Raw genomic sequence first — 22,245 nt, forward strand, 5'->3', positions numbered from 1 at the left:
CACCGAGCAATGACAATAAGGGCCAATGCGAGGTTCGTACCTGAAGAAGTCAGTCTTGCAGTAGAGTTTGCCTTCCCTGGAGAAGCACTTCTCGGTGAGGTTACATTTGCAGTCACAACATTGGACACATTTGACATGCCAGGCCCGGTCCAGCACATTGAGCAGAAAGCGGTCCAAGATGGGCCTTTCGCAGCCAGCGCAATGGACCATCATGATTCAGCCGGAGCACCTTGATGTCCCCACAGCAGTCCACATATACCCGAAGCGGCGGCCGCAGCACTGTCCCCTGAGCAGTCTCTCGATGGGGTAGGACAACGGGGGGCTTCTCCCCAAAAACAGCAACCTGGGTGCCCGAAGTCAAACGGGTTCCTGACCTTCTCATCCGGTGCGGAGAAAAGTCTTCTAAATGTCACTAATAATAACAATAATAAAAAGAGTAAACAACAACAAGAGGGATGCAGAAGAAACTTCCTGTCTGGATGCAGAGAAATCTCCTAAATGGCACTTTCTCCAACTCCACCTCTATGCCCCATAATCAGCTTTGTGTGCCAGGCTTGGCAATTCGCGCATCCTTATTCAGATTTGGTGACGTCCCCGTGCACGTTTACACGCTGGCAGCCAATCAGCAATCAGTAGCCATAGCTACCAGTTAATTTATATCTCGACTACATTGGCTAGGAAATGGTCCCTGGCACTGAAGAGGGGGGATAGCATAGCCTCTGCTTGGAGATCACACTTGCCATCAAGGAGGAATCTTTTGCGATTTGCCGATCTGTCAATGATTCTTATATAGACTTGTGATGCTGCCAGTCATTGGGGGGGGGGGGGGAGGCAGAGGGATGATCCTGCAACTTGAGCTGAGGGTCAGCCAAGCTCACATTAAAAACACAATGAGGGCTGGGCTTTGCATGTATAAGGGAGCATTGAAACTCATTTGTTTTCAAATACACCCTGAAAACAGAGAGTTGAGTTGAAAATGGGGAACATTTTTTTTTTGTTTTGTTTTCTGGGAAGATGGTAAGCCTAGAGCGTTGGAGGGGGGGACAATAGATCTATAGAAAAGGGGCCACTAAGCATTTCTATTGCAGGGAGACACCTCTGTCTAAAGTATCACCTTTGTCATGTAGAATAGGAGAATTACCACCCCATTCTGGACAACACTACTCCTGTGCCTGCAATCACAGACATTCCTCCAAAAGATTGACCTTCTTCTACCTGTTTAAATATATGGACAGTCATCAAAATGTGTACATATGTATTTTTTATCTCACACATTATTTATATATATATATATATATTTTTTTTTTATTTTATTTTTTTTTTTGTTCCTCCCTTTGATTATTTTTTTTAACTAACTTGTGTGTGTATATTGGTGATTTTAGTTGTATAAAAAAAATAAATAGCGTGTATTGGGCACACAGCCTTTAGAAAATAAGCCTGCTATTTACTCTTCAATCCATTTATAATTTCGCTCCAGTAACCTTCTTCCCTCCCCACCGGTTTTCTACTGACCTGCAGATTTTTGGCCCTAGCATCCATTCTATTGCCTATACCACTGTACAAGGTGCTTTCTCCCTGGCTGGACCCCAGACCTAGTAAGTGGTGTGTGTGTTTGTGTGTGTGCAGCCTGCAGTGTGCTCCATTTATCCAGGACTCCATTAACCCCTCATTGGCCAGCCCCTGTAATCAGGACTGCTATCACTTTAGCCATTAGTGATAAAAGACAACAAAGGCTCCGATGATCATCCTACAAATAACTCTTCAGTTCCACATTATTAATCCCATAGAGTTTGGGGGAGCTGTTTTTTTGCCATGGTTCTAGAAAGTGTTAAGTAATTAAATATTGAAAAGGTGATGCTGGGAGGGCCGTTTGGGTGGAGAAACAGCTTTCTAATTGAGTTCTACATGAGAAGAGTCTATTAATTGTTTGGCTAATGCCAGGTTTATTTACATTGCTGTTTGGGATGGAGAAGGGTCCCTGCAGTGAATTCCCCTCCTACTGTCCTTTTGATTTGTAAAATCTGGATTAGTTAGGAATTCCTGGCCCCCCATCTCCTTTGGACACAGAGAGCCTTGTCTGTAACACTTTCGTTGCTTAGCTAATAGTATTAAAACGAGATGCTATTAAAGTGAGCAGCAAGGACTTCATTTATTGCAAATTCCTTTTTTTTTTTTAAATGACTTGGTCGTTCCAATATCGTTGGTTTGTCACATATCTCCCTGACTGTGGGCCCTTTCTACAGGGTAGATGTAGTTAGAAAATGTACAAGCACTTTTATGCTTGTTTTTGTTATTTTTTTTATAAAGAAAATATGTTTCCATTTACTGTGCAGTATTTAGAAATCGTTTTATCGCGTGGGACTGTACACATTACTACGATTTGTCCTTCTAATCCTCCGATCTCTACAAGCCTTCCTGATCGGAAACATCTGGTCCCAGCAGTAATGTGTGTGTCATTCCAGGCTAACTCGTAATATTTATGCTTAGTCACAAATATCATCTGCATATTTCATCCTGACCTACATCGAGTGTTTTACAAGTGCCTGGGCTCTACCCATTATTTCCCATCTATATAGGATGGGGTGATCTACACAGGGGTATCATTTATATGGGATGGTGCTATATGGTCAGAGGATCTGCAGAGGTAGACCATCATTTATAAAGGATGGTGCTATGCGATCACATGAGCTGCAGGTGTCTATATTCATTTATATAGCATGGGACTATATGCTCACATGATCTGTATAAGTAACTGATCATTTATATAGGATGCTGCTATGCAATCAAATAATCTGCAGATGTGTATAATTAATAATATGGGGTGGAGCTATATGATCAGATGTTCTGCAGATATGTATAATAATTTATAAAGGATGGTGCTATATTGTATGATCAGATGTTCTGCAGATATGTATAATAATTTATAAAGGATGGTGCTATACTGTATGATCAGATGTTCTGCAGATATGTATAATGATTTTTAAATGATGGTGCTATACTGTATGATCAGGTGATCTGCAGATATGTATAATAATTTATAAAGGATGGTGCTATACTGTATGATCAGGTGATCTGCAGATATGTATAATAATTTATAAAGGATGGTGCTATACTGTATGATCAGGTGATCTGCAGATATGTATAATCATTTATAAAGGATGGTGCTATACTGTATGATCAGGTGATCTGCAGATATGTATAATGATTTATAAATGATGGTGCTATACTGTATGATCAGGTGATCTGCAGATATGTATAATATTTCATAAAGGATGGTGCTATATGATCAGGTGATCTGCAGATGTGTATAATATTTCATAAAGGATGGTGCTATATGATCAGGTGATCTGCAGATGTGTATAATATTTCATAAAGGATGGTGCTATATGATCAGGTGATCTGCAGATAAGTATAATAATTTATAAAGGATGGCTCAATATGATTTGATAATCTGCAGATGTATATAAACATTATTATAGGATGGTGTTATATGTTCAGAAGATATGTATAATTATTAATATAGGATGGTGCCCCATGATCAGATGATCTGCAGATGTGTATAACTATATAAGAAGGTACTATATGATCAGCTGATCTGCAGATGTGTATAATTACTAATATAGGATGGGGTTATATGTTCAGATGATCTGCAGATGTGTATAATTATTAATATAGGATGGCACCATATGATCAGCTGATATGCAGATTTGTATCATTATTAATATAGAATAGGATTACATGATCTACTGGTCTGCAAATGTGTCTAATTACTAATATGGGATGGTGCTCTATGCTCAGATTATCTGTAGATGTGTATAATTTATAAATCATTGGTGCTATACACTCAGATGATCTGCAAATATGTATAATTATTTATGTAAGATGGGGTTGTGTGATTGGATAATCTGCAGATCTGTATAATTATTAATCTAGGATGGGGCTCTGTGCTCAGATGATTTGCAGATGTGTACACTTTATATAGCATCCGTGCTATATGCTCAGATTATCTGCAGATGTGTATAATTATTAATATAGGATGGGGTCATGTACTTATATGATCTACAGATGGGTGTACTTTATATAGCGTCGGTGCGATATACTCAGATTATCTGCAGATGTGTATAATTATTAATATAGGATGGGGACCTATGCATCTATGTTCTACAGATGTGTATACTTTATATAGCATCGGTGCTATATACTCAGATGATCTGCAGCTATGTACAATTATTACTATGGGATCTGGCTATATGCTCAGATGTGTACAATTATTAATATATGATCTGGCTATATGATCAGATGTTCTGGAGATGTGTATAATGATCAATATATGATCTGGCTATATGATCAAATGATCTACAGATATGTATAATAATTCATGTAGAATGGGGCTATACGAGGTGATCTGCAGATATGTATAATAATTCATGTAGAATGGGGCTATATGATCAGATGATCTGCAGATGTGTATAATTATTAATACGGGTTGGGGCTATGTGGTCTGCATATATGTATATAATGATTAAAATAGGATGGGGCTATATGCTCAGCTGATCTTCAGATGTGTATAATGACTTCATTATATGACAAGGTGTTATATACTCAGATGTCCTTATTAATCTTTATGAGGCGGTGACATACAGCATACCCTGATGATCCTTGTTGTAGGCATCTATATGGGACAGTGATATATACTCAGATGATCTGCAGATGTGTATATTTATTTATATACGACCTATCTATCTATATGGGACGGTGGAAAAAATAAAAAATACTTAGACTTTTTATAAACTATCTATCTATCTATCTATCTATCTATCTATCTATCTATCTATCCATACATATATATATATATATATATATATATATATATATATATATATACACATACAAAATATATATATAGTGGTGGGATTTAGATGATGTGCAGATATATGTGATTAGGTAGCATATATATATATATATATATATATATATATATATATATATATATATATATATAGTGTCTAGTGTCATTTGCACCTCTAATTCCCCAGTTTGTGTAGCGCAGAGCCGCAGCTCCTCTCTGCATCCAATCATCTTATCAGCGGCCGGCCCTGGTTAGATTGGCTTTATGTCACACATTATTTATTTTGACTGGTAATGTGGGAAATACATCTGTAGTCACCCTTGAGTGGGTAATGGGGATCTGCAGACTGCTGATAAGAGCGGCAGCTCTGCCTTGTGCTAACCCTTGCAGTGCCGGGGCTCCTCCAGGAGGCAGCACATAAGGTGGGTGACAGTGCTGGGCTCCTCTGCAGTCACCCGTCACTGACATGGGGATAGGGAGGAATGGAAAGCCGATCAATGAGCTGAACAGCCAGCAGATTTCAATAGTCATTTACAGATGCTTTTTCTTGGTGAATATGTCGCCTTGGGGAGGGGACATGTTCTAGGAAGGAGGGGGTCTGCTGGGGTTGGTGGGACACCACATTATTCTGTAGTGTGATGGAGCAGTGCCTCTGCATTGCACACCTCTCATCCCCCAGTAACCTACTACAGTGTCACAGAGGGGCTTAGCCTGCCAGGGTGTTATCTTCAGGGTTCCCCTAGCTGTGCCCTCAGATTTGACTTTCAAGATCAATGTGTGACCTTGGCTGAGAAGGGAATTAAGGGTGGTGTACAAAAATACACCAATATAAATTTACAGAAAATATTACACTATTCATTTCTTTTCCAAGATTGTTATGTCATCACCCCCAAAAAAACAAGTTTCCCTTTTATATTACTACTCTGACTTGTGAATATGGAAAATTCCATCATGCAAAAAAAATGACACCTAGCACCTAAATGACTAATTATGTATGTTGAAATATCCCTTGCCCTTATAGGTGCCCATACATTAGAAGTAGATAGACTCAAAGGTTAATCAGGTCGGTTTTTATATGGATAGTTAAATTAGTATGGTGGCAGCACCCTTACCTCTGATCAAATACGCCTCTGAGTTTTATCCCAGCTTATAATATACACATTTAAAGCAGACCTTCAGGGCCAGTTCACACCACAAAAATGCATTCTGGATATATTTTTGCTTACAGTTCACACCACACGCAGTTCCAGTGCAGTTTTGAAGCAGTTTGCTATGTTCCAGTATGGTTCTGTGCAGAAAAAAATGCAGCATGCTCTACTTTTTTTCTGCATCGGAAACTGACTGCACTGGTGTGAACTAGGGCCATTGGAATACATGGAAAACACTGTGCATGCATTTTTAATGCAGGAAAAAAAGGCACTGGACTGCATCTAGTGTGAACTAGCACTAACTCACAATGTTTCCATAACCTACTTCTAACCCTCCCCACAGATTTGGAAATACAATTTTTTTTTTGATGGGCAAGTCCCAGTTTCAGGGGTGCTTGCTCCCACTTCCGTTTTTCCCACCTAGGCTAGTATGATGAATGATCAGTCTCCACTTCCTACTTTGCAGTACTAAATACTGACAATGATTTACTAAAGGAGTAGAGGATGTAAAGTTTGCAAAGTGAATTCTATAATTCTAGGATTTTTGCTAGCATAGGATTTGTAGATTGAAGTGAGTAAAGCCTTACCATATTTACGTAACTCAGTATACATTCAATTTGCTAAGTGGAACAGCTTGTACTCCTGTAGTAAATCAACCCAAATAGTTGTGCATTAGTTTTGCTTCTCTCTGTGTTAATTTGGAGGGTTAACATGGACCTTCACCTAAAAAGGGAAGTTCTGCCAATCTCCGTTTTTTTTATTGAGCGGGTGCCTATTTGTGACAGGTACCCACTCCAACTTCCGCTCTGCTTACTTAGGCAAGCAGAGCAGAAGTTCAAACCTCCCCCCGCCCGCAACCTCCTGGGACACGTCATACATCCCAGAAGGCTTTAGATCCATTCAGAAAGCATAACATGACTTGCACATGCACAGTGGGGAGCCAGCTGTAAGCCAGTAGGAAGTCACAGCTGGTTTCCCACAAGCAAGATGGAGGAACTGGGGACCCAAAGACCAGCCAATAACCAGTCTGAGCGATGAGCTGGATCCCTGGACTGGTAAGAGTGTGTTTATTAAAAGTCAGCAGCTACAGTATTTGTAGCTGATGACTTTTAATTTGTGTGCAGTTGCCTGAAGTTCCTCTTTAAGTGACTAAAGGAGTAGAGGCTGGTCACTTAGAAAGTGAATGTTCAGTTTTAAAAATGTAAGATTAGCACACAAAGTTCCGGTAGTGGCCAGGATGAAACATGTTAGCGTAGAAGTTCCAGTAGTGGACAGGATGAAACATGTTAGCGTAGTGCCATGTTGTCCCCCCCCCTCCCCTTGCACCGCATGGCTGCCAAACCGGACCTTCACGGAGTTTGTCATTAAGGAATGTCCACAGTGTTCCCTACCTCGGCTAGTGGCAAGCGGCAAATGTAGCTGTATGAGTCTGTAGAGTGTCCATCTGACATGGCATGCTCTACAGGAACCATGGGCAGTGATTGACTGTCTGGAGAATGAAGAACGATTTACACACAGTGAGTACTGGCAACCCCGTGTTGTTCTCTAGGTCATATCAGCTGTGTAGTATCACATGCAGGTTGGACTGGAGACACATATAGAGGTTGCTGTATAAGTAACTCAGTATTAGCTGAAGACGTTCCAGTAGTGGACAGATGAAACACGTTAGTGTAGTGCCATGTTGTTCCCCCCCCTCCTCCCCTTGCCCCGCATGGCTACTAAACCGGACCTTCATGGAGTTTGCCATCAAGGAACTTCCACAGTGTTCCCTACCTCGGCTAGTGGCAAGCGGCAAATGCAGCTGTATGAGTCTGTAGAATGTCCATCTGACATGGCATGCTCTACAGGAACCATGGGCAGTGGTGGTTGACTGTCTGGAGAATGAAGAACGATTTACACACAGTGAGTACTGGCAACCCCATGTTGTTCTCTAGGTCACATCAGCTGTGTAGTATCACATGCAGGCTGGGCACACATATAGAGGTTGCTGTATAGGTAACTCAGTATTAGCTGTGTACAGTCCCACTGGCCCAACCACACACGCACAGCCAACGCCTAGGACAGCGCTCTCAGACACCCATATCCATACCATGGACTAGCATGTTCACTACTGGCATATAGCTCAGGATTGCTAATATTTTATGCTTTGGCATCTATTGCACATATACTGCATATTCTATCATTACAATTTATTTATCCAAGATTCCAGCCACTGTTGCTATATGCATAGTATTTATTATTATTATTATTTCTTTCAGGTACTTATATAGCGCCATCAATTTACGCAGTGCTTTTACATACATACATTGTACATTCACATCAGTCCCTAATCCTCAAGGAGCGTACAATCTAAAGTCCCTAACTCACATTCATACATATACATACTAGGGCAAATTTTGACAGGAGCCAATTAACCTACCAGCATGTCATTGGAGTGTGGGAGGAAACCGGAGTACCCGAAGGAAACCCACGCAGTAACAGGGAGAACATGCAAACTCCAGGCAGGTGGTGCCAGGGTTGGGATTCGAACCAATGACCCTAGTACTGCCAGGCAGACGTGCTAACCATTTAGCCACTGTGCTGCCCATACTGTGATTACATACGGCAACCAGCTCTCTGGACTGGCTCATAGCACATGCCGTATCTATGACTGCATAGGATCTCCATCATCGCGGCCGATCCTTCCATCCTTGATCATTGGATCACATATATGCCCCTCACCATTTAGCATACATAGAGTCCACGTTGCATATAGTGACCCTCTGCATTGGATGGGACTGTCTTTATATCTACATTTGGACTCTATACCTTTATTTTGTATCAGATTGACATATAGGCAATATGTCTGGAGCAGATTTTTATTGGCCACATAGTTTATAGGCCCCCGGTTGTTTGGCCCTTTGGTTCTTTTGCAGTTATTGTTATCAGGAGGTCTCCCAGGGCTGCAGTGTAGTTTAGGGTTGGCCACACTCTTGAAGCCTGTACCCAGTGACACATCCTGCTCATTGTTGACACATGAATGTTTTGAGACTCGCATCAGTGTTAGCAGGTTGTATATGTGTGGTGTTCTTCTGGGGTAGGCTACCAGCTTTGGGTGGTGGTTGGGGGGGGGGCTCTTTTTGGATTTCATTTGGAAGGGGGATGTTCATGTGTTGGGGCCTTGGGTTGGGGTGGGATTTGCCACCTGGGGGGGGGGGGGTCCTGGGGGACAGTGGGGCAGGGGCTTGGTCATACATCTGTGATGAATTGTATTTTATAATTTATTTTTCATGTTTACAATAAATAATTTTGTATGAGGTAATATCCAAATGAGTGTGTAGACTTTTTTCTTCTCTTTTATTTTTACAGCGATAAGAACTCCACGCACTATCTGGGCCTTTTGGAGAAGCTGCAAGCTATTAGGCTCTGGCCGTCTACCCACGCACAAGTTCTGACAGTAGAGGACCTCTCAACTGGCTGCTGAGAGCGGGAAGCAAGGAAACTTATCTTTCCTAAGAGTGTCCACTGTTCAGGAACCAAGGGAGCTCAAAGGGTTTGCACAAACATCTGAGCACGGTGAGTAATGTGGGGCACTCTGTTACACTTCCACATGTGTAAGGCGCTCAGATACAGTACAGGAGCCACAGAAAAGACCAGATTTAAAAAAGTAAAAGTTCAATTTTTCTTACTGAAAAGCTAACACTTGTATGGTTGGGTATTCTAAAGCATGTATTTGCTCTTTCTGCCAAACATGACTATGCTCTGCTACCCACAGAGAAAATGGTCTGAGCCCAAAACTTAGCCAAATCAGGAAACAATTATCCAATGTTTTTAGCCTCCATTATCGTTTTTATACACAATTTGTGTTCAACCTCATAACCTCATGTATACAGTATATACAAGTTCATGTTTTGTACAATCATCATTGGGAAATGTATTCATTTATGTATTAAATAGTTTATTAATAATTCACACAGATAACAATATGTACTATAGATTTACTGGTCCTCATCCAGTTACCAGTGAACCTAACAATTTAGTGTGGGTTTTATAGTGCTTGTTTTTAACAGGAATGTCCATTCAAAAGTGCCTTGCTGTTCTTTTATGCATAACAATTAGGGAAATAAAATGGTTATAGTACAAATTTTTTTTGTCACACGATATTTGTACAACGGTTTATCAAGTGCAAACTTTCAGTAAAAAAATAAACTAAAGTTAATTTTAGGGCACTCAGACAAAATATATTACTCAATTTTGATAAACTATAAAAGATGGGGCTGTGCTGAGTAAATAGATATCCAGCAGGTCAAGATTTAAATTTGCAAGTGCCCACAAATCAACAACGAATTTCGGTACACTGAAATGTGGCACGTTAAAGCCCCTACAGGCCATCAATTTAGAGTTATGGCCAAGAATTATTGCTCTTCACACTAGTGTGCGCAGTGATATGCAACATATGTTTTGCAAGTGACGTTTTTATATCTAGGCACCCCCAATGGGCGTACTTACATTTGTGTGTGCAGGTAAGCGGGGGCAGGGCCATCTAAACATTTTTGGAGGGCTTTTAGGAGCTTGGGTGTAACTTTATTTTTGACAATTTTTAACATTCGCTAAAACTTTATTTATATAACATAAGGTGCAAAAAAGTCCAATATGTGATCAAATATTTTTAAGGCAGGTTCTCTTTAATGAAACCCCAGGGAACTTTTAGTCCCTTGATATCTCACCTGCCCTTCATTGAAGCTAATGGAGAGCAGATTACCCTCCGTTAGCTGTGTCCCTGGCCAGAGAAAGTGACATTAGAAACTGGAAATTATGTTTTCACGTTGCTTCCAGGGTCTAGCTAGGGGAGATCATCCAAAGGATGTTCGCTGGTCTCCCTACCCTCCACTCAGTGACACCTGCCATTTGGGTCCCGGATTCACAGATGAGACAGTGAAGCCCAGTAAGCATGGTGAGATGAGGTTGTTTTGGAAGGGAGGCATACTCTGGGGGTCACAGAAAGCGATATGGCAGCTGTAAATTAGAAAGCGTCAGTCATCTTGTGGAGTGTAGATATGCTGCAGCTGCTGGGAGTGTAAAACCCCCGCTGCCCTTTTTTACACACTGCTGCGACAGTAAATGGTTAAAGATGAACTCCATGCATTCAAATATATCCCTCAACAGTTGCAAATTCAGGCTGTGTACACCAAATGCATTTGTAAAGCCAGATATTACCTTGTAAAAGTAGCGGTGATATCATCACTTTACTGTACATGACCTGTGCAGAAAGCAGAGCTGTGGGAGGCTGCCTGAAGAAAACTACATTTCACTTGAGATTACAGATCTAGAAGAAATACACCAAGACTTAAAGTGGTTCCTAACTCTGGAAAAAAATCCTGTAATATATATCGAATATATACAGGGGCGGACTGACCATTTGGAAACTCGGGCACTGCCCGAGGGCCCGGGGTCAGTAGGGGGCCCCATGAGATGCCCCTGGTACCCTTTTCATAGGCTTTTTTGAGTTTAGGCAAGGATACAGAGGCCCCATGATCTCCTATTGCCCGAGGGCCCCATGAGTTGTCAGTCCGCCCCTGAATATATACCAAACTACATTTTTCGAATCCACCATGACCAACAAATATACAAAATGAATGTCGAAGATACGAAACGAATTGGTTCAGCATAACGAATATGACAAAAGAAAATTCTTCAATGAACCTGACCTGAAAAGAAAATTTCCAGCATGCAGATGTCTACAGCTGGCTGCCCATTGAGCGGGCTGCGCTGCACTTTGTGAATGGTCCTGTAATCTTCTAGTGCCTGTGATGTGTCCCAGAAGACTGCGGGGAGGGGAACTTCAAAACCAGGTACCCTACCCCCCCCCCCCCAAAAAAAAAAATAACTTGCCAAATATGGTAGAGGAAGGGGGTGAAGTTCTGCTTTAAGTAAGCATATGAAGTTGCTGTTTTGGATTTACCCCCAAAAATAAATGAATTCTTCAGCAAATTGTGTACACCTTGAGTTCGATTTATATAACACAGATCGATGTTTGGCACACCTTTCTGTGCATGTTTCCATGCGTTCTCAGGTGCGTTATCAACAACCATCCATTTTCACGTTCTGCTATCGACAGATGTGTTGATGCATCAAAGAACCAGTAATGCAGTGAACACATCACCTAGATGTGAACTAGTGCTACTTAAACAATGGCTAACCTGTGTACATGGTTGATGTGCATTAAAATGCATAGGTGTGTCTATGAAAAGGGTGTTTGTGGAATGTATAGATATTTGTAATGGACATACAGTTGTGCTCAAAAGTTTGCATACCCTGGCAGAAATTGTGAAATGTTGGCACTGATATTGAAAATATGACTGATCATGCCAAAAATTCTTTTATTCAAAGATAATGATCATATTTTCCCAAAGGAGCAAATTGGATCATGCTTTGCTGTTTTTTTTTGCCTTCCTCTGGATCAACTGTGGGTGTAGGATTATAACTTTTTTTTTTAATGGTTGAACTGGATGGACTTTTGCCTTTTTTCAGCCAGACTAACTATGTAACTATATGAAGCCATGTATTATCACATAGTTGTTTGGCTCCTTTTTAAATGAAAATTATAGCAGAAATCACCCTGATCAAAAGTTTACATACCCTGGAGTATTTGGCCTTGAATGGCAATTAACCACTTGCCCTCCAGAGGATTTACCCCCCTTCATGACCAGGCCATTTTTTGCGCTGCGTTGCCTTAACTGACAATTGCATGGTCATGCAACGTTGCACCCAAATGAAATTTCTGTCCTTTTTTTTACACAAACGGAGCGTATTTGATCACCTCTGCGGTTTTTATTTTTTGCGCTATTGAAAAAAAAAATCCTGGCAATTTTGAAAAACAAACTATATTTTGTACTTTTTGCTATAAAACATATCAAGTAAAAATAAAATAAAAAAAAAATCAAAACTTCGTAATAAATTTAGGCCAAAATATGTCTACTACATGCCTTTGCTAAAAAAAAATACCAATACGTGCAAATTAATTGGTTTTATATGAAAGTTATAGCATCTACAATTGGCAGTATATACAGTATACTGGAATTTCTTTTTTTGCAATACTAGTAATGACGGCAATCAGCGACTTGCAGTGGGACTGCGGCGGGCATTTTGACACTGGGGGGGAACGGACTAACTGTCACTGACATCCCCAGTGACAATAATACAGTGATCAGTACTAATAAAAAGCACTGACACTGTACTAAGGACACTGGGCAGGAAGGGGTTAACATATGGGGCAATCAAAGGGTTAACTGTGTGCTGTGTGTGTTTTACTGTGTGCTGTGTGTGTTTTACTGTGTTTTACTAGGGAGGCATGCTGTTTTGTATTGCTTTGCTATGCAGAGCAATACAAAGCAGCATGCTGGAGCTGACAGGGGAGAGATCTGTATTGTTGATCTCCCATCAGTGATACTTGGCGATCACTGGGTGCCAGCGGAGAATCTCCAGCCGGGATCCGGTGATCGACAGCTCTAGCTGCCAATGGCGGTGTGGGTATCCAGTTCCCTTATCCAGAAATACAAACTAGAGTATATACACACATGATTTTGCACAGCCCTGCTGCCCTGCTGCCCTGTAGCAGTAGTCCGGAAGCAGTTAAAGGATAATTTCCCACATCTGTGTTTTTTTAAATTGAAATAAGTGTTTGTGTATGAATAGACAATGAGTTTGTTAGCTCTCACATGAGGGCACTGAGTAGGCTAGTTACTGAGCCATGGGGAGCAGAAAAGAACTGTCAAAAGACCTGTGTAACAAGGTAATGGAACTTTAAAAAGATGGAAAAGGATATCCAAAGCCTTATTAAGAAGTGGAAAATTCGGGAATCTCTTGATATAAAGCCAAGATCAGGTAGACTAAGAAAGGTTGCAGTCACACCTGCCAGAAGAATTGTTTAGTATACAAAGAAAAACTCACAGGTAACCTCAAGAGAAACACAGGCTACTAAGGAAAAAGATGGTGTGATTGTTTTTAAACAGCACAATACGAGAATACTTGAACAAAAAGGAGCTGCATGGTCAAGTTGCCAGAAAGAAGCATTTACTGCACCAATAACACAAAAATGCCAGGTGAGGCACTTCAAGGTGTTGTTGGGCTTATTGTAACCAAGCTTTTATGTGGCATTGCGCAGAAATATTTTCAATATCAATGCCAAAATTTCACAAATTCTATCAGGGTATGCAAACTTTTGAGTGCAACTGTATACTCTTCTATGCCCTAAAAGTTTCCATTCCATTTTCATTCATCCAGGGGCCATCCTCTGGATGTTCACGTTTACATCAGAAGCTAGCTTATCATTTCTTAGATACACATTCTAGAACAGTGTGTCTGCCGTGTACTGTACAGAGCTAGAAATAATACTCTCCACTGACAATTTACCTGATTCACTGCTGCAATTCAGTTTTTTCCCCAAAATGATTTGTAGAATAATTAACACATTCTCAAACAATGGACTTTTAGAAGATTACATATTTTTTTTACAATATTTTATTCTTTCTCAATGCAGAAGATTTATTCTCCATTTCACCCCTATTTGACCTTAACACACATCTCTAAGTGTGTCCAAATATAAATCTTACAGGCGAAGCCTGTTTTGTTAAGGGCACTGGGGAAAATTACAAATTCTGTGCTTGCAGTTCGTCTGTCAGTGGTGGTTCAAACACAAGTACAGTAAGAATCAGGACTTAACCACAATGTGAAGGCAAAAAGCTACTTTTGATTGTCCTGTGCTTGATGCACAAGAAACATCTGAAGATCTTAGGAGGCATAGGCCATGCAGCTATTAGTAGACAATGTAGTTTGGAAATGGGAACTGACTTACAGTACTGTATGTGATGATGATGCAGAGGAGAAAAAGGCATTTGCTGAAAGATAATAATAATAATAAGCATGCTGACTATCAGCAGGAGAGTACAACGGGAACATGATGTTTGCCTGGCCTGACTGGCTATGACTTCCACCCAAAAGTGGAAACTCCACTTGTCTGCCTCCTCCCACCCTCTGCTGCCACATTTGGCACCTTTTGTCTGAGCACTGACTGACATCTTCGGCTCTTTCCATTGATCGGTGATCTGCTGTGTCCGAGGGACACAGCGCACCGCTGATTGCCACGCTGCTCATTCCTGTAGCCGCGCATGAGTGGTTAGAATGGGAGGACGTCATATGACATCCTCCCAGAACTGGAGAACCGCCTTGCGCCCGTCATTGTACTATATGGGATGTGTTTAATTTCGTTAGGAGGAGGTATCTGTGGTCATGCAGGAAACGCACAAAAAACACATTTACATGCACTTTACTTGCATTTTTGATGAGGTTACATTGAAGTCATTACACTCAAAACGCAATCTGCTGTGGGAAAAAAAGTACTTGCTCCTTTCAAAATCCAAATCAGCTCAAAATGCACAGATATGAATTATATCCATAGGAAATCATTTTGAATGGACTATAAATGCACTGAAAACCGCATAAGTGTGAACCTAGGCTTATGTAAGACACTGATGCTCATTGGCCACAACTAGCCTGAATATACTATATCTATCCTTTATGCTGACCCTAATGCCTAGTACACACAATGAGAATATCGGACCAATGATCGTCTATTTTTTTTTTCATGCTAGTCTCCATATCGAAAATTGAGAGGTTACTGAACCGACAAAAATTCTCGTAAGACTGAATAGAATTTCAGAAGCAATGCCATGTATTGTATTGTATTTTCAGATGCCTACTGTACTGATTAAAAGAAAATCGTACGATCTGGTATAGTATGAGAAGAGTTTTCACGCTTCCCTTATTGTAGCATGAACTGTCATGATTGCCTCTAGAAAGCTGTATACCAATGATCAGATTATAGTACGATTGCTCCTCGTATGACATTTTTCATACAATTTTCTTATTGTGTGTATGGGCCTTAACAGGTGCAGACTGACAACTCATGGGGCCCCGGGCAATAGGGGATCATGGGGTCCCTGTGTCCTCACCCACACCCAAAAAAGCCTATGAAAAAGCCAATGAAAAGGTACCAGGGGCATCTCATGGGGCCCTCTACTGACCCCGGACCCTTGGGCAGTGCCCGAGTGCTTGAATAGTCAGTCTGGGCCTTAAGTAGCTAATACATTTTGAGACTGACTCTGCCTAGTGCTTGTGTGTGTAGCAATAGTAACAATGACACAATGACCATGTGGCTTTTTTTTTTGCAATTATAGCAAACTGAGAAGTGAAAACATATAACTGATACTTAGTAGTAGGCATTAACAAGTTTTGGATTTTTGTGATCGTAATGAATTATAGCAATAAAGATTGCATTATGCACTGAGCAACCCCCGTGCACTAAAGCTGTAGCTGATAACGGTTCTAACCAAAACTGAGAGCAAATGACAACCGCCAGCGCAGTCAGAAAATGGCATTTAATGTGGTCTTGTAATAATTTAACTTGGGGGTTGTGTCTGGTGAGCCTGACTGACTGCAAAGGGCTGGCAGGCACAGAAATGCAGAGTAGGCATCAGGGGCGGACTGACCATTTGGAAACTCGGGCACTGCTCGAGGGCCCGGGGTCAGTAGGGGGCCCCATGAGATGCCCCTGGTACATTTTTCATAGGCTTTTTTGAGTTTGGACAAGGACACAGGGGCCCCATGATCCCCTATTGCCCGGGGGCCCCATGAGTTGTCAGTCTGCCCCTGCTGGGGGGTTTAGCATTTTTTTTACCACAAAAAATAATTTTTTTTTTGGTTAAGAAGACTTCCAAAAATGCTGGTTTGCAGTGTTTTACTGTGTTTTGCAGAGTTAGAACATTTTTACATCTAAATAACTCCTCTAGAAACCACTAGTCCTGGGTATTTTTTCCAGCCAAAAAACATTGATTCCAGACTATGTGTGTCAGTAGGGGGCCCCATGAGATGCCCCTGGTACCTTTTTCATAGGCTTTTTTGAGTTTGGGCAAGGACACAGGAGCCCCATGATCCCCTATTGCCCGGGGGCCCCATGAGTTGTCAGTCCACCCCTGGTAGACATGGTGACATGCCATAGCCATATATCATCTAGAACTGAAAAATGCGTCAAACCTCCAAACATTTGCAAATATTCTTATGCTTCAGATTGGAATGATTCAGTTCCTAGTTGGTACAGATAAATTTGTTCACCTGTACTGATCACAAATTGTGAAACTTGTCTTATCTTTAGGGGGGATCACTGCAGGTATGCCTGTCCTCATTGTTTTGTCATCAGGCTGACTGCAGAAAGTTTAAAATAGAAGGTGAAGAAAAACATATTCTGCATTTAAACCTGCTGACTTGGGCACAAGGACCTCTCCATGGGGTGTGCGCATTTTGACCATGCAGGTTTTAGCAATTCTTCATTTTCACTTATGTGTATGATGCCTGTGTCTTATATAAATGGAAATGGCAAACGGCAAAAGACAGGAGAGCTGTGGTTACAGCATGAATAAAACTGATCTTATTTGTTCAAATACAGTAATAAAAAAAATATAAAAATGGTGATATAGGTACATTTGTTCTTTATAAAGTATCAGGGATGCTTGTACATCTTTTAGAATTGTAAGACAAGGAGCAAAATATTCTATTTTTCTAAATAGTATTCCATGTATAGCTTACTTCTTTATGCTTGTACTAGCAATAGAAACAGGTTCCCTACACAAACCTAAATATCATTTTGTCTTTTACTCATACTCAAGCACAAATCCATATTTGAACACCTAATTACATACACAGTGGTTAATTGGTTAGCACTTCTGCCTGGCAGCACTAGTGTCATTAGTTCAAAACCCAACCATGACACTATCTGCCTGGAGTCTACATGTTCTCCCGGTGCCTACGTGGGTTTCCTCTAGGTACTCCAGTTTCCTCCCACACTCCAAAGACATGCTGGTAGGTTAATTGGCTGCTGTCTAAATTGACCCTAATATGTGTATGTATAAATGTGAGCTAGGGACCTTAGATTGTACACCCCTTGAGGGCAGAGACTGAAGTGAATGTACAATATATATGTGTAAAGTGCTGTGTAAATTGATGGCGCTATATAAGTAGCTATAATAAATAAATTAGAGCTGTCTATTTAAAATGTACCTATTACAGGCACCCCTGTTAGAGTACTGCATGAGTTTGAAAAACTTTGAAGAAGGGGACATACCCCAAAGCTTGTCCTCAAAATTGTATGTTAGTGCAAATAAAAAAAGTATCACGGACAGTACTCAATTGTTTCTGTCGCAAATGCACTAATACGGCTACAATCATCTCAAGCAAATACCTCCTTGTAAGGCTGTTTCATAGATCCTACTACATTTCCCAGCACTAGGTTCTCCAGTTACATCCTGAGGCTGCTTCAACTATTAAAAAAATTGCTACTGCCTGTCAAGTAGTAACCATTCACTGATAGTACCTTATCAACTGATCACTAGCTTTTGTTTTTCTTCATTACACCATGATGATAATAAATAATCAAAAACTAAATTTCATTTTTTTTAGTCCATATAGACAGTGTACTTGTTCCAGGTTAGACCATTGGGCATATTTACATTACGGCTAATGTGACATTCAGCACGCATTCATCAAGCAACACAACTAGTTTTATCAGTATGAGAAAAACATTTTCATTGGCCTCTGGAATGGATGCAGATACTACTAGACAAGGGATCTATGTGAAGCAAAACCACAACATGAATAGCATTCACTATTTCACTGCAGATAGCTCAACTTGCTTTTCCAGCCTATGATGTGATTGGGGGGACAGTGCCAAATGATGGATTTGTGCTTCTTGTTCGGCAGAGAGGTGGAACACACACCATAGGTAGGAAAACTGATTTAATTAATTCATTATTTCATCATGGTCACAGCCAGGCACAGGTCAAATCCAAGGTAACATTGACCAAATAAATTGCTTTTTTAGTATCCATGACTGTTTTTTTTTTGCCAAATCAAAGACCTGTAAACAAACATGTTAGCACAACAGGCAATGGGTACTATTTACAGAACTGATTATTTCACTAACCTATCTTGCAAGAAAGGTGAAATTTTAAATTTATACATACACTTAAAGTAAAATTTCCTTTGAATTCAGCAGAAAAATTAAATATATTATAACCTGGAGAATGCCTGTGTGTACACTGAAAAATTAAAACAGCTTGGCAGTTTGCAGAAAAACTGACTTAGGCATTTGTCTGACTTTTGCTGAGATACGGGTATTCTGTTACCAAGCTGAAAATCTAAAAGCATTTTTTTTTAACAATGCTAAAGTATTTTCCCAGAATAACAAAACTACGTTGCTAAGCCCAAATAGACAATTAGACAATTGTTCTTGTTCTTTATATGTTTTCCTCCCAAGTTACATTTATTTAAGGACACTTGAACAGAAAAATGTTGTCCAGAATCCTCAAAGTAAAATTTAGAGCCTTGGAAGTATATTATTTTAAGCTGTTACTGCCTCCTCCTATTGTGGCCCTAGTGTATTGTTCACATACTAATTAAAATTGACTGCCGGCAATAAGTGACGTGGCCTTTAAACCAGATTTATCTGTGCTTGAATGAATACTACAGAGTGCTTTCAGTATACATAGGTATCACCAAATGCAATGAGGAGTTTCTTAATCGAGAATGTAAGTTCTCATTGCTAAGAGCAAAGTGCTGTTAATTTCATAGAAAGCTTTGGACACCAAGAACATGTGTAACTGCTGTGAGTCACCTATGTTGCAGGGGGCCCCACTGGAAGAATTTGCCTTAACGTCTGTTTGGGAAACAACCATAAAATTATGGTTTTCCCATCACGTTTTATTGTGGTCACCAGGACAAATAGAAAGGGTGAACTAAATTTTGGCTAGAAACATTCTTTAAAACGAGACTAAAATATGCTTTAATGAGCTTTTAACCTCTAAACATCAGGTAAAGAAAGCTCTAAAGGGAGTCATTGACATCTAACCTTCATCCCAACATTTTACCTTCCCATTAACATAACTGATTTGTTCTCAGTTCTCATTGTGTTTTGTTAAATAACCATTGACATGAGATTTTTGAATTAAGCATTTGTGGTGATTTCTGTTATGGCAGAAATGCAGCAAGCTGTCGTATGTTTTACATTACCCAATTGTTCCCCAGAGATATGAGCACTGTGGCATTGTGACATGTATTTTCAGTATATATAAGCAAGCATGCTTACAGTATACCCACATTTATAGTAGCATCAGGGGATATTTTCATCAGAAGATATTTTGGTGCCTATATAATTTTGCAATCTCTGTCCACTTTTTTCTTATTACATAACATTTTATTGAGATTTTTCGTGGTTTACAGAAAAAAATAACTTTTTTCCTTTTATCCCTTACCTCCCAACCAACCTAAAGCAAGTATAGAACAAAATACACAGAGATACAGTATGTTGGTAGGAAAAAGAAGACCATCAACATAAAAGCAGAATGGAGCCTTCATCTGCAGTCAGCAACTTCATGGAAACTAAGAGTTACAGATATTCTTAGGTTATTTCATGTGTATATACTCTGTAGCAACAAAAAGCCATGGAGGCAGTGGGATGGCAATTGATCAAATTCACGAGTCAAAAGGCCATGTTCAATATCAGCATTTGCAGAAAGGAGTCATGTGCTGTCCATATCATTTAAATTTTAGGACAATTCGGGATGGTTAAAGTAAGTTTTTACTGAGGGGGTGATCCCATTTTAGGAGAGCAATCTGCCTACAATCAATAACATAGGGGCTAGAACATGGGTGCAGAGACAGTCTCCCAACAATTTTTCAAACTTTGCTGGACACCCCCTCTGTACATAGATCAGCTTCTCGTGTGTCAGAGTATCATTGACCAGATTGATCCACGTGACATGGTCTGGAGTGTAGTCAATCTACCTCTGCACTATAAGTTTACAAGCCAGAAATTCAGGGTCCTATGTATGGGTATTTGCACGGAGGCTCAAATAAATTCCTTGTCCATCAAAACTAAGCAGACACAATTTGGGATCTAAAGTAAAGATAGTGTAAAACATTTTGCCTGTATTAAGCACTGTGACCAGTATCAAAAAAGTCTTGAGCTTCTCCAGAGCATGTAAATGAGATCCCCCAGGGACTGACCACATCTCGTGTAGCTAAAGTCAGGTCTGTGGCCATATTGAAATAATTTCTGTGGGGTATAGATTCTATTTAATATAAATAGCTGGGTAACCTATTGAGAAGGTGACAGAGACATCATGGAGGTTGCATCCTGTATGTGTGTACCCACTTCCCACCCCTCAATTCATCTGTCTACAATATTTTCCACAACGGTATAACAGCTATTTGACCATTTAGGTGTGATCGACGTAATTAATTTCTAAAACATGAATTGAAAGATTGGAGTAAAATCACAGGAGTCAGAAATCAGTAGGCACTGTTAAAGTCTACCATCCGAAATGCCATCAGATTATATGTCAGGCAAAGTAGTAAGAGTAAACGGAAGAAAAAAAATCAATATGGTTCACTAAAAAGGTAAGTAGGATGGTAATGAATAAATCAGCACATAGAAGATTAAAGGAAGTAGAAAGTGTAGCTGATAGAGAAGTGCATAAAAATAGACAAGGCCAAAGAAATGATCAACACTGCAAAAGCACAGAAGAAGGAGAAAATGGCTAAACTGAATAAAAACGGAAACAAAACCTTATTTAAGTACATCAGTGATGGAAGGAAAAAATACAATGGGTCACTAAATAGAAAACTGAGCACAACACATGCTGAGGGAGACCTGGATGTAGCAAACTATTTAAACAATTATTTCTGTCCAGTCTTCTCGGAAATAAATTGCACTACCAATAAAAATATGCACCTGTATTGTATTGGAGGTAGACGTGACATTGGGTTCCCACACATACAGAGAACCCAGCTCAGGAATATCGATTTAAAGTGTGGAAAACTGATCTTTTGGTTTTCTCCAGGTTTTGGTACTCTCAGTGTTGGATCATGAATAGGCATTAAAGTTGTGTGAAAAGCATTAACGTCCTTGGAATCCTGTGTTACTGCCATTTGGAATAAAGACATTTTATTCAAGTATTCTTTTGCGGAGTATGGCTACCTCTTTCCTCTTCTTTGATTCAGTGTGGTGGCGAGATGGGTCAGCACCTGTCAATAGGATTGGTCTTGAGATTGACCTTTTTCACTCTCCTGAGAGGTGTCTTTCTATGTTTGTCCTATCAATAACAAGCTGGGAGATCATATTGGTCTAGTAATGATGATTCATTTTCAGAATTTCTGGAG

General features: G+C 40.1%; 1 protein-coding gene and 1 long non-coding RNA gene across 3 annotated transcripts in view; one reads left to right on the top strand and one right to left on the bottom strand.

Moving 5' to 3' along the window:
• LHX5 (LIM homeobox 5) overlaps positions 1 to 736 on the bottom strand; it is a 45,036-nt gene extending 44,300 nt beyond the window's left edge. The window contains exon 1 of one of the 2 annotated variants that reach the window (XM_089691231.1): positions 41 to 736. In XM_089691231.1, coding sequence (XP_089547357.1) covers positions 41 to 213 — 173 coding nt within the window. In that variant the 5' untranslated portion in view covers positions 214 to 736. The remainder of the gene's footprint in view (positions 1 to 40) is intronic. The other variant, XM_089691230.1, reaches the window with a different exon arrangement.
• A 745-nt stretch (positions 737 to 1,481) lies between these two features.
• LOC149450960 (uncharacterized) overlaps positions 1,482 to 22,245 on the top strand; it is a 40,704-nt gene continuing 19,940 nt past the window's right edge. Inside the window, exons 1-2 of the long non-coding RNA XR_016315176.1 lie at positions 1,482 to 1,595; positions 9,346 to 9,552. This is a non-coding gene — a long non-coding RNA (uncharacterized LOC149450960). The remainder of the gene's footprint in view (positions 1,596 to 9,345; positions 9,553 to 22,245) is intronic.

Source organism: Staurois parvus, unplaced genomic scaffold, assembly GCF_062004578.1.
Source record: "Staurois parvus isolate SC_StPar_1 unplaced genomic scaffold, SC_StPar_1.0 ptg000556l, whole genome shotgun sequence".
NCBI lineage: Eukaryota > Metazoa > Chordata > Amphibia > Anura > Ranidae > Staurois > Staurois parvus.